At 41.5% G+C, this 12,968-nt stretch overlaps 1 protein-coding gene across 2 annotated transcripts in view; it reads left to right on the top strand.

The window, feature by feature from the left end:
- Window positions 1-439: 439 nt before the first annotated feature.
- MAP7D3 (MAP7 domain containing 3) overlaps window positions 440-12,968 on the top strand; it is a 45,743-nt gene continuing 33,214 nt past the window's right edge. For both annotated transcript variants that reach the window (XM_032196529.1, XM_032196528.1), the window contains exon 1: window positions 440-590. In XM_032196529.1, the coding sequence (XP_032052420.1) occupies window positions 482-590 (109 nt within the window). In that variant the 5' untranslated portion in view covers window positions 440-481. The remainder of the gene's footprint in view (window positions 591-12,968) is intronic.

Genomic DNA, 12,968 nt, shown 5'->3' with positions numbered 1-12,968 from the left:
TGTTTGTAATGAGTCATTATCCTGGACATCTGGACAGCCAGCCGAGTTTATTTCGAGTGCTATTTGCGGGCAATTTATGATCACTAACAGCAGGATAACTTTTGCAGTTGCTACAGGGGCAGAGAGGTCCCCCCGGACCGAGCCGCAGTGGCGGCGGCGGACAGGCAGCGGGCTGGGGTGGGGTGAAGCACCGGGACTGGCCCTGAGGGAAGCACTGGGGGCGGCCATTTCTCGCCGGGCCTCGCCGTCCATTTCGGCTCGCTACGCCCCCGGCAGGCAAGCACCGCCCTGCCCGAGCGGCCGGAGGTGCGAGGGGCCGGCGCCGGGCGGCGTGGCGGCTCGGAGCAGCCCTGCCCGGCCCGTCCCAGCCCAGCCCAGCCCAGCCCCGCGGCGGCGCTGCCGGGCGGTGCGGAGCCTGCGCATTGCGCTGTGGCGGCCCCCTCCTGCCCGGCCGGCGGAGCCGCGAGTCCCGGCGCTGAAGATGGCGGAGGGCGGCGGTGGTGGTGGTGGTGGAGCGGCGGCGGCGCCCCCCCCCTCCTGCTCTTCCTCCTCCTCCTCCTCCTCCTTGAAGGGGCTGCGGGAGCAGATGGGTGAGAGCGGCCGGGAGGGGAAGGGCGGCTGCGGATGGGTGTGGGGGGGGTGAGGGCACGGGCAGCCGCCGCCACCGGGTTCCCCCCCCCCCTCCAAGTCCCTTTCGGGGCCGGGGAGCGGAGCCTGGGGCCGCCGGGGCTTTGTGTCCGGGCTGCGCTCCCGGGGGCGGTCAGGCCTGCAGCCCCCGCAGGGCTTTGGTTGGGTCCCGGCGAGGCGCCCTGTGACTGCAGAGGGAAAGGGACAGGATGTGGCATCGCTTCCGAATCAAAGATTTGATAATAACTTTTTTTTTTTAAAACTTTTGTCTTGAGACCCAAGGAAACTCTGCCTTACGTTTGTCCTCCAGTGCATTTATGTGCCTATTTGTGCAGAAGACCCCTGGTAATTCGTACTCTCTGCAATGTGTGTTGTGCACGCATGATGTATGTCCCAAGCGTAATTTCATGGCACAGCTGCACACATCAGCTCTGTGGGTGAGCCATTGTAAAAGATCAATATTTTCTTTAAAAAAGTAAGGACACAGAATCATGGATTTTGATTTAATTTGATCTAAACTAACCTGGACTATGTACAAAAAAACTACTGCGGCAGCCTACCACTTAATTGTTTTCAGTGCATCTGTGTAATTACATAAAGAAGAGCGCTGGCAAAAGGTCCTGAATGCTCAATTCATTTCTGGCAGTCTTTCTTCTTCACTGTGTTCTGTATCAGAAATATTTTTTTCTCTCTTTTGAAATTAAGACAATCTAATGTTTGAGAAAGATAACAGCCTGCCAAAAGATAGCACCTCTCACCTGCACAGGCCATGTCTATTTGATCCTTATCCTCGCTGCTAGAACTGCAGAATTTCCTTTTGCGCATTGGATGCTCTTATACTGTAGATCCCACGTTTTTCTCTGGCAGAGGGCACCCATGTTTGCTGACAGCTGTCATGGCCTAGATTTAGTCCCCAAAAAAAAGAGGTGAAATGTTCCATGAACCAGTCAGCTTCTTCTCTCTTTAACTACACACATGTGCTAATGTGCACATTGTGTTGAAAAAACAAAAACCCCTCACTAGATCCTAGAAAGGATAGACCTTGAGGTTTTTTTCCCGAGGCAACAAAAGTCACTGAACCAGAATCTAAACTTCAGTTTATATAGAATGGATTTCTACCACTTACGTGTTGGAAGATGAGCTCATTGCTAATCTGAACTGAAGCAATGCTGTCTGTGAGTGTACAGTTCTGTTCCTAACTTCTCCTTCACTATCTGGAGAAAGCAAATAATGTTTAGAAATCATCCTCACAATCCAGTGTTTAACAGTGGAATTTGTGAGATAATTGCCACTGTATTTGCTGCTGTTTGGCAGAGTTGTGAGCAGTAACTAAGTGATAGAGCAGCTGTTTGGGGAAGATCTGTTTAAAAAAAAAAAAAAAAAAAAGACAGCATGAGGAACCTTGTTCTGTCCCACGCTGCTGTTTGTCAGGTTTGGAGATGTGGGGAGAAGGACATAACATTTTGCTTCTGTAAGGTCAGATGGCTGAGCGGGGACCTTCTCAATTCCAAAATACCTGCTAGCCAGAATTCTAACAGCCAGACTCTGCTGGGCTGTGGACAATTACGTACTTTGCTGTCTTAATCTGCAGATCAAACATCTCTGCAAACAAATACAGTGCTGCAAGTACATTCAGTCCTTTGCCTTTGAACTTCTGGTTGGGAATCTCATGTTTAAGGCCACTAAATATAAGTGGGCAGCATCTTGCTGAGAAACCACGTCTCCTTCTGGTATGTGTGTGTATATATATGTATGTGTATATATACATGCATATCTATGTATATATACATATACACCTTTTGTGAAGTTATCTTTTGTGTAGGTTCCTTTTGTAGGTCTTTAGTACAAGACACTGCCAGGTCCTTGTTCCCTGCCTCTGCTTTCTGCTACCAGCCTTTTGATACTGGTTTGATTTTCAGCTGATTGGTACTGATTGCCTGTCTGAATTTAAGAAGAGATTGGACTGTGAACTTAGGCACATGGTCTGAACTTTTGGGTAGACCCGTGCGGTGTCGAGAGTTGGACTTGATGATCCTTAAGGGTCCCTTCCAACTCAGGATATTCTATGATTCTATGATTAGTTACTTTAGTCCTTGAAAATGTAGAATCCCAGGGTGCCACTAACTTCCTTATCTATGTGGTAAGGTTAAAGAGAATCGTTGTCTTGCAATTCAAGCTGGTATTGAGATAAGGAAAAGGTGTTTCTTTTTCTTTGAGTATCAGTTGTAATTAAGAATCTGCGCGCCAAATCATGCTTGCTGTATCAATTCTACAACTCCCTTGCAATATTTTTCTGCCCTTCACACCTGTCCAGTCTTATTTCCTTTAAGAAGGTGACAAAAAGCAAAATTTGCTTCTACAACCAGAAGCTATTGAACGTTGCAATCAGTGATGCATGAACAGGCAACTTCCATTACATATGAATTGTGATTATACACTATGAAACAGCAGCATGTAAATGGCAGATTGTTTCTCCGTTCTTGTGATCCACGCTGGCTGTTGTCACCCATCAGGGACAAAGAAGATATTTTTGCTCAGATTCTAATACCATAAGCACTGCTGAGGCTCATAAAGACTGAAGAAGTGGGGGATAGTGAATTACTTCGTAGGTTATCCAGTAAGTGAGGGGTTTTGAGTGGTATGGGTAAGCAGAATTTTTAAAATACATTTTTAAGTTGTTGTAGTCTGCATTTATTTTATTGTTTAACCTTCATTTTCACTGAAATACAAAGATCTCATCTTTCGTAGCATCAGTGACAGGGGATGTGTCTTTACTTTTGCCAGAGCTTGGATACACAGTTGCTAGGATTTCCACTTGTATTTCGAGTCATTGTAGTGAAGGTGCTTCAAAACATGCACTTTGTATATTAAAATGCTATATGTAAATTTTCCCTTCCAAGGCCTACACAGTCTTTTTGGGAAACCTGTTGCATGACATGGGACAAAACTAAAGAGCCTTTTTTCTTTGGCCTTTTCGACAAATCTAGCTGCAGGCACAATTCCCATTGCCTACATGGCCAAGCCCAGTTTGGTCAGTTGTCGACTAAAGCAACAGCTTCAGTCAATCCAATTGTTTGTTCTGCTCTGCTTAAGTGATTGTCTACTGTCTACCTTTGTCCGTTTTTCCTGGAATGCAGCTCCTTTACCAAACACCTATATACAGAATTTACATTAAAAGAAGTCTAAATAGATAACTAATAAGGAAAATTAGTTGCTCAAGCAAGTATTGAGGAACATGTGCATTTTTGTCTGGTCTCCAGGTAATAGACATCTAATAAAATGTGACTTTAGTGCACAAGTTCATAGCAACAGCTATGGAGGTACTAGAGAAGTGGTGTGTAGAGAAAACACTTTGGGACCCAGTAGCCTCATCAGACAACTGATGATTTGATCTCTGCACCAGAGCTTCTGGCTGGAAGAGAGGAAGAACTAACATTCACATTTGGCTCTTCAAAAGCCTTTCAGTTTTACAGAGTGGTTTTGACTAGAGGTGGTCTTCATAATTTTTCTGGGAAACTGTAAGATGAAGAATCTGCCTTTGTCAAGTTCCTGATAGCATGGAGGGTGGTACAGTAAAAAGCATCTTCAGTATTCAGTTGTCTTACTTGGTAGTGTTTGTACAGATGGCTCACGTGTTTTCCATCTGTGGAGCAAAGGCGGCCTGGTGACTGGGGCATTAAAGTGGCATTTGGTAGATCTGAGTTCAGCTTCTTGTGTTCTCAAACTCCTCATGGCTTTGGAGAAGGCCTTTAAGGTTCTCCTGTGCTTCATCTTATTATGCTTATACATAAAGAAAAAAAAAAGTCTCAAAACTATATGCCTATACAACATATTTTGGGAAATTTCTTATTCACAATATTCCATTTCCTGATTTCCCATTTGTTTTTTCATGCATTAACATTACAAAAGATACATTTGGATTCCATGCTTCAACTGAGATGAAAGTATTGAACAAATAATGACTTGCAAGGATCACAGCTGTAATGGTGGAAGCCCAGAGATTCAGTCATTTTTACTGTCCCTAACTGTATACAGCCTAAAAACATGATTGGAATCAAGGACTGCTTTTTATTTATACGCTTGTCTTTTAAAATAAGAAAATCGATAGGAGTATTTAAATTACTGATATAATATTATTGATTCTCAGTTCTTAAAAGCAATAAGACAGTTAAGCAGAAAAGTGAGGAAAATGGAAGAAATATTCTGGGATAGTCATAATTATAGAAGTACTGAATTCTGCTATCTTTATGTAAATATGATTAAATAATCAAAGATGCTAGCAGCCCCATTGTGAAAGGATATCCTGACAAATAAAATTCTGAGCATGCAATTCTAACGACTTCTCTGAATATGACTTACCAGATGACTTGGGATGCCTTAAAAACAAACCAGGGACGACAAATTCCTGTCAACCACAAATGAATTGGAACTATTTAGCTTCTAATTATGCAGCTTACAGCCAGGTAGTTCTTAATTGATGATATGCTTTTGATACATTTGCACATGCCTGTCCAATAATTAAAACTGTTTTAGATGTAAGTGATTAACTTGCTAGCGGTGTAGGATTCGTGGAAGAAGACCACATGTTGCTCGATGTGTTTTCATTTGAAGGAGAATCAGTAGCTGCCATGCCTAATGCCTCCGCAATCCACTGTTCACAGCCATGTTCATAAATGGACACAAGCATTTGCTCATAAGGAACGCTGCTCTAGATGCTTGACCTTTGATTTCTTTTAAAATATTTTCATTTTCTGGTCAGTTTTAAACTTCTGCCTTGCAGGTGAAGGAGTCCACAGTTATAGTTGCCTTTGACAAAAATCGTTACCATTGATAGTGTTCAGAATGCCTCTTCCTTTCCTCTGTTTTCTGTCTTCATAATTCACAGGGAACTTCTAAAGTACTGTTTTATGAGTATTTAGCTGGCTCTTAATTCACTGACACCCTCTGCTGTTTAAATGCACCGACCCGAATCCTGGAAGGGAGAAAAGATACTGCTGTGGCTTTTGAATAGCCTTCTCTGAGCAAGAGTTTTAATGTTTTTTAGTGTTAAAATCCTCCCAAATCAGAGGGGGGTTGGCTACAAGAGTATAGAAATTCTATAGAGATCTGTATACTAAAAGAACATGAATGAATAAATGTGTTCTGTGAAATTGAATGTTTACCCTCGTTTTAGTTTTCTCAAGATAATTGTGTAAAGAAACAGTTTGGTGGAACAGCGCTGATCAATGATACGTAAGTTGAGTTCTGGACGTTCAAAGCCTAGGACAGCAGTCTCAAGGCCAGACCAGCAAGTGTCACCTTACATTCAGCTTTCTCTGAAAGGTTTTCTGTCACTAGGTAATGAATTAAGCAAACCCATAGTATCTTGATTGTTCTCTCATGCCCTTTTACCCTGCTTGTGGGTTTTGTGTTGTTTTTTTTTCACCCATTGGTCATTTTTAGCTTACCTTCCTTGTAGTGAAATGCCTCAGTACTTTTATTTTTTAATTGCTTAGGTTAAGCACGCAGTTTTAAGAAAATTTACAGTTTAGTTCCTTTTGCATTTTGTGCCGCCGTGTTCTCGCTGTTGACCTGGCAGCATCTGATAGCACTGAGCTGGTGCATGCTGTATGTGAGTGCTGTATGGGTCTGGAGGTTGGTCTCTTAGAGGTAAATGCCAGCGTAGTCTCCCTTCTTCTGAAGCAGAGAGAGTGTTGGAATGGGTTCTTAAGCTGCTATAAGAAATTCATCAAGTGTAAAAGGCAAAAGCAGTAGTTTTCACTGCTTTCATGTAAAGGAGCTATTATCCTTTCATCTAAAGAAAGCTCAAAATTGTTTTCACAGGATTTGTCTCAAGTTAGTTGTGACTTGTCGTGCTAGGCTGTGTTCTGGCATTGTTTTGGCTGCGTGAATTAAACAATTGGCAGCCAGCAAATAAGAGGACAAAAGCATTTACAAGAAAATGCTTTGAGCAAGCAAAAGAAACCAAGCTACTCAGGAAAGGGGGAAGTAGGGGATAAGAGAAGTTAGCTAATTTCCAGTGTTAAGGGTAGTGCAATATAAAAGAAAGAAATCATAAAATAGATGTGAGAGAGGAAAAGAGGACAGAAGTTTGTCCTGAAGTTACTTTTCACAGTGGCTGTGCAGGTGTACGAAGAGGAGTCAATTTAAGGCAACCTCCATAGCTGGGGGAATACACCAGGTTTGGCTGACGTCTGTCTGTCCTTTTGCTGGCTCCTGGGCTGGAGAAGTATAGGAGGAACTCAACTGCTCTGTGTGGGTTCGCAGCGGGACTGCTCTGACAGCTGTTAAGCTAGTCAGCATGAGGGACAAAACACATTAAAAATAATTTTTGAATTTATTTAATATTTGAATTTTATTTGAATTATATTAAAAATATAACATTTTAAATTTATTTTTATTTCATTTATTTTTGAATTTATATGCAAAGTGCTAGTAAAGAAATAAAATTATCTGTACCAAAGAGTGAGTATAGATAATCTTCTGCACCATGTATAAAATGTCACCATTTTACCTTTTTGTTCCTTCTGTGGCTGTTAAACCTGTCTCATTCTGGCACGTTTGCATACACCTATATATAAGCATATAACCTATGTCATGTAACACTTAAATTTCATAGTGAACCCACATAAAATGATGTAAGGGTATATTTATTATATAAATTACTTTTGTTTTAGGATAGTGTATCAGGATATTAGGATATTGAAATTTCCACAATGCAGTAATAGGTAAATATTGATTTCTGCTACACTTGTGGATGTCCACAAGAGATTTTCAGTCATAGTTTATTTCAGCAGCTTTAAAGTCATTATTTAATAGCTCTTTAAAAGAAATCACTCAGAGTGGATGAAAGCATTTTTTGTTTGTCTTGCAGTTGGCAGACAGAGTTTGTGGCTGCCAACCCACAGAAACTTTGTGCAGAAATATTCTCTTTACATCTAAAATGCACCTACAGTGTGTTCTGTTGGAGAATTTTATTGAGGCATTTTAGTGCCTTGCTCTTTCACTGAGAAACATAATGAGCATTCCGAACTTTCCAAATCCGTGGCCTCCCTGTACCTGTGTCTAAGGAGGACTCTGCTTCTAGACAGCAAGGAAACAGCAGCAATGCATGGCCATTTGCTAAGGAGTACAGCTGGGACTGTAAGCTTTGTGTATGCCTTATGTAGGAAGTGTCAGCTCTAAAGAGAGGTCATTGTGCAAATGAGCTTGGTAAGCACAATGCAATAAAGAGATTAATAACTAATACCACATAGAGCACAGAAGTGATCTGAGTTGCATTAAACCTTTGCAGAGAGTTGGGAATACGTGAGCTGGGGAAGCATCCTCTTTGGCGTGCCTTTTTGTACAAATCGTATCAAAAGAGATTGGTGATTGGTGAAAGAGTACCTTCCTATTTAAAAAAAAAAAAAAAAAAGGTGAAATCATGCTGAACGCAAAGCCTTTTCACTTTACTTTGGGAAGGCGAGGAAGAACTGTGGGGAAAAGAGAGTGGCAAAGGAGAAAATGAGGGATGCAGAAAGCCACTGAGTAATTGAGAATAGAGTACCTGCTATGACTCAGTTTCATTACTTTCAAGTGGTGAGTAATAACATACCTTACTTGTAAAGAACCCCAAGCTGTGAAGCCTGGTCTCTTTTCCAGAAAAGGGGGGTGAATGTAGCTACTCAACCCTATAGAAGTCCTCTGTGTACATGGTATAGGCAGCGCTCCTACCAACTCTATGATGGCTTCTCAAAGAGGTGACATCTCTTCGTCCTCTTTAAGCCTTGTGCTGGAAGTTGCTTTCCCCATTAAGCAGAGAGAAGCATAACTCTGGTCTGAGTGGTGTGAGCAAGGTTAAAGTAACAGAATATGAGAGAGAGGAGGAATTAGGGAGACTCCCCATAGGAGGCTGGTTCACAATAGGTATCGCTAGCTTTTGGACCAAGCATTGTACTCAGCTGATTCTGCTTGTGGACAATGGGATAGCTTCTCTGGCTAGAGAAAGTTTTTGCAGATGGCTGCCAATTCATTTAAGAACAAATTTTGATAATTTGGCCTGTGCTCTTACTACGTTCAAGTTTGGTTTAGATTGTGTGCTTCCCTTAGGGAAATGTGTACAGAGATCAACCCACAAATTAACTAACAATCTTCCTGGTGCCTTGCTGAGCATGCCCTAGGCTGAAAAAGCACGTAACATCTTTTTGAGATTGCTTCAGCCATATCTTTGTAGATTTCCTAGTAAGAAGTAGGTTTTTTTTAATTATGTGGATTTTTTTTTGGATGTTTCCAGTTCTTAATCTAAGTATGGATATTTTAAGGATAATTGCAAACTTACTTTCTTGCAAATATATCTCAAGTATTTGTTTGTAGAGCTGCTAATTTGTATACTATAAATGCTTGTGTCAAGCAGTTTTCCAGTGGGAGCAGTACTTTTGATGAGCTGAACAAATCATCCTAAGATGCCTTGAGCATTGGGAAGAAAAACAGATTGTAGTAGAGAATTAGGTGCAGAAATAGACTTTAACACCACAGGACAAATGCTGGGGGGGAGAAAGCACATAAAGGTAATAAAATAGATATCCCACGTAGGGAATACGTCTAAAATGAAAGGCTGCAAATAGAAACTAGAAAAAGGGTAGGACAACAGGAAGCTCTTCTGGCCTGCTGAAGCTGAGAGACGGCGTGCACTGTTTTCGGAAGATCTGCATGCTTCCCATCTGGTGAGTGCCCAGACAAAACAGGAGAACCATCTGCTTCCCAGCTGGTCCGTCAGAAGGTGCCTGCTGGGCGGCACGCGTGCCGCTGGTGGAGCCCGTCGGCCCCCGCAGCCTGAAGGTGGGACGTGAGGAGCACCAGGGAAAACAGAGAAAAAGGGGAAAACGGGGAAAAGAGTGTGTAGGGAGGGGGCTGTTCCGTTCATCATTAAAAGCCTGGTTGTCCACCAGTTCGTGAGAGGGTGCGGTGCATCCTGCTGCCCAGGAGTAATGCTGTAAAGACGGTATCCAGTTTTTCAAACTGACTAATGCATGGTCTTGCATCTGTTTATCTTAACCTGTGGTAATTAATAGGTGGAAATCAGCTTAAAGGAAAATACGTGGAAATCTCAGCCTTGAATCCTAACTTCTTCCTGCTTTGGAAAAAAAGGTTAAAAGAAATAGGATCTGAGGAGTGTTACAGAAAGGGATTACTAGCAGCTAGGCAAAGAGTTACTGCTTGAGAAAAGAGCTAATGCAGTACAAAAATGACATTTTGCAAATATGACACAGTCTGCTATAAAATCAGAGATGTTTAGTGGGAAGTTCAAATTCGTTCTGTTTTATGCATTGCTTGTTGGCCTCTTGGCACCTGATTTAAACATTTGTGAAAACGTGTAGATTGACAACGATGCTTAACATTGAAGAGATCCTCTAACTTTAGTTTGAAAGGCTTACCCTGGGTTTTTTTTTGTTTGGTTGCTTGGTTTACATGATGAGTCAGTAAATCATAAGAACCAGAAGGATTGCTGTGAAAGTCAGCATATTCTGCTCTCCCTTCTGGTTTGGCACAGGAGAGGAAAAGAGAGCGGGGCAGCGTCTGGTCGGGTGAAAGACACCGTGAAAGACGATGCGATGGGAGCCCTCAACCTTGCTAGGTAAAGGGACGGAGCCGGTTCAGGTCCTAATGAGGCTTGCTAAGAACAGCAACTGTGTGGGTCCTCTGACAGTCTTGGCAGTGGCCAAGAGCATTAACTCGGCGCAAGGATAGAAATAGAAATAAAGCTTTATTTATAGCAGCGGGCTCTTCAGGGCATATTGGAAACCTAATCAGAACGGGAAGCGTCGTCATGCTCGGTGCGAGGGAGGTGCCACCAGACCCGTGCTGTTAGCTGGGCTGCGGGCTGGAGGTGAACCAGGACGAGTCTGCCTTGTCCAGCTCGTGGCAGCTCCTGGTGCTCTGTTTGGGTTGGGTTGGGTTATCTTGTCCGAGATGTGCTGGGCCAGATGTATAATGTTAGATGGTAGTGGCAGGGCAGAAGGAAAACTGCTGCCCAAGTTACCTCACCATTTTCCGTCCCAAATATCCCTATTTTATTATGCACAAATGCAGCTATTGGTACTGGCCACATGGGTGTCTTGTGCCTTTATAAATTTTAGCTGAAGTATTTAGTCTACTGTAAAATAAGCACACATATCATGCTGATAACAAATAATTGTTGTGAAAGCCTTTAGTGACTGCTGTGGGAGGGAAGCTCAGACTAGAAAGGAGATTTAGTTTGCCTCTTAGGGAATTTTTCTTCTCCAGGAAGTTTGCTGAATGTGTCCGTGAAGGCATCCCCCAGTATGACAGCACACAGTACAGCCTGTAGTGAAGTGGTTGTTAACTGGTTTCCTGTTCTGGGGTTTCCTGATTAATTACAGAAATACTAGGCTTATTTTACAAAAATAGGTAGGTTTTGTGGGAAACTCATTTCAGTGAAGCTTTGCTTCATAGCAGATTGCTGCATTCAGTATGAAAAAGTGTTCTAAAAAATCACAGGCATCTTATGCTAAAGAATATTTAAATCTAATTAAAAAGTCTTTTTACCATATTAAAGAAAAATAAGATCTGTGTTTTTTTAAATTTGTACAGTACAACAGTGTGCAGTTAATCTCCCCATACAGTAGAATGTTGATGTTGAAAATTACAGATTTTATCGTAAATTGACCATAAAATTGACAAAGGCCATTAAACCTTTCTTCTGATGTGAGATTTGGTGAAGCTGAGCTCACACATTTTGAGGATGCATGTAATGTGATAGCTGTTTCCCTTTTAATAATCTTGTGCTTAAATCTGTAGTTCGTTTTTAATTCTCATTTTGTTAGTTAAATGGATTGTTTTGGTATGACATGAAGGTGCACTCCTAGTGCCTCTGAATCTTGCACTTCCAAATTTGTAAGCATGTTGTTTCTATTAAAATTACAGATCATTGAATCAGTGATCAGAAATGTTTTAACTGCCATGCAAAATCCTTTGGCTAAGTATTTCTGGACCTTTTCCTTCTCTGTGCCCTTTGCAAGTTGTACTGGTTTTGTAACCCACTTTTATGTTCTTCTATAGAATCTCAAATATTTTTTGCAACCTTAGTTATATTTTTAAAATGAACTAATTGCCTTGTAGATGGGACACATTTTTAAATGGTGCCTTCTAATCATAAACATTATTTAAGTTTGGTGTGCTTTTTTTAATGAATAAATGCATAATCCCATAAATCCATAATAACCAGTTTGTTCATCAAGATTTCTAATAGTAAAATACTTCTACAGGTAAAGTAAGATTAATTAGATACCTTTTTACATTACAGCTTGCTTCTCTCTGTAACTTTGTTACAGAAATTTGGGTGTTTAAGTTTCTGGGAGTACAGGCAAAATTCCAGTGCTGGTTTTGACTAGAACCTGTGTCAAGTCGGGTGAATTTATTCTGTTGTGCTCAGTTTCCAGCTGGGCTGGGGTGAATTTTCTCAGCCCACCTGTGTACCTCTTTCAATGGAGACTGAAGAAACAATGCAACTGGGTTTCTATATTTCTCTTAATTTAAAATTGTATTTGAAGATGCTCGTATTTTTTTAGTCTTTGTGGCCTACAGGGGTATAAATGTTCTGGCTGTGTGTTCCTGTGCTCAGAAAAACCTGCAGTAGGCTGTTCTTCCTCAGAGTGTTTTCACATCTTGTTGTGTGCAGCAGATACAACTTGTCTGGTGACCTGAGCCAGATTCATGTCTATGTGACCTGCAGTACTCACAAAATCAGCTTTTTGACTGTCTTTTCATCTATGTGGTGAAATTACAGTGTGCCTTGTTCTAGCTCTTCTCGTTGCAAATTGGTAATCTTACCATGTCGCATTATATCAGGTCTCTTATTTGTTTGAAAAGAGCCTCCAAGATGCATTGGGTAGAATTGAGGAAGACTTTTGTTTGGGGCTGCAATGAAAAATTAATTCAAGACATGGCAACAGCTGCGGGTGACAATTTAGAGTTGCTGAATAAGTATTGTAATCAGCATTTATCACTGACATCACATGGGATTAAACACTTTGAGGTGATTGTTCTTCTTGGGCACAGCCTTAGGGAGGATTATTACCATGACAGAGCTAGTTGTCATGGCAATACATGAAGAGGAGAGAGGCTCTTCCTTCCTCTTTTCCTCTTTTGCAGTTTGCACTCCTCTATTAAAGGAAAGCCTGAGATCATTGACAAAGCTTTTTTTTTTTTTTTTTTTTTAATATAACACCAAAATTGCTATTCATCCTCCGTGTTATGGTTTAAATCATAATTACGAAGTGGATTACCCTTTCTGTTTAAAACAGGTGTTACCTTCTACTTTTTTATGTGTAATTGATGGC

The sequence above is a fragment of the Aythya fuligula genome, chromosome 13 (genome assembly GCF_009819795.1).
Source record: "Aythya fuligula isolate bAytFul2 chromosome 13, bAytFul2.pri, whole genome shotgun sequence".
NCBI lineage: Eukaryota > Metazoa > Chordata > Aves > Anseriformes > Anatidae > Aythya > Aythya fuligula.
This window is presented reverse-complemented; position numbering and strand designations above follow the sequence as displayed.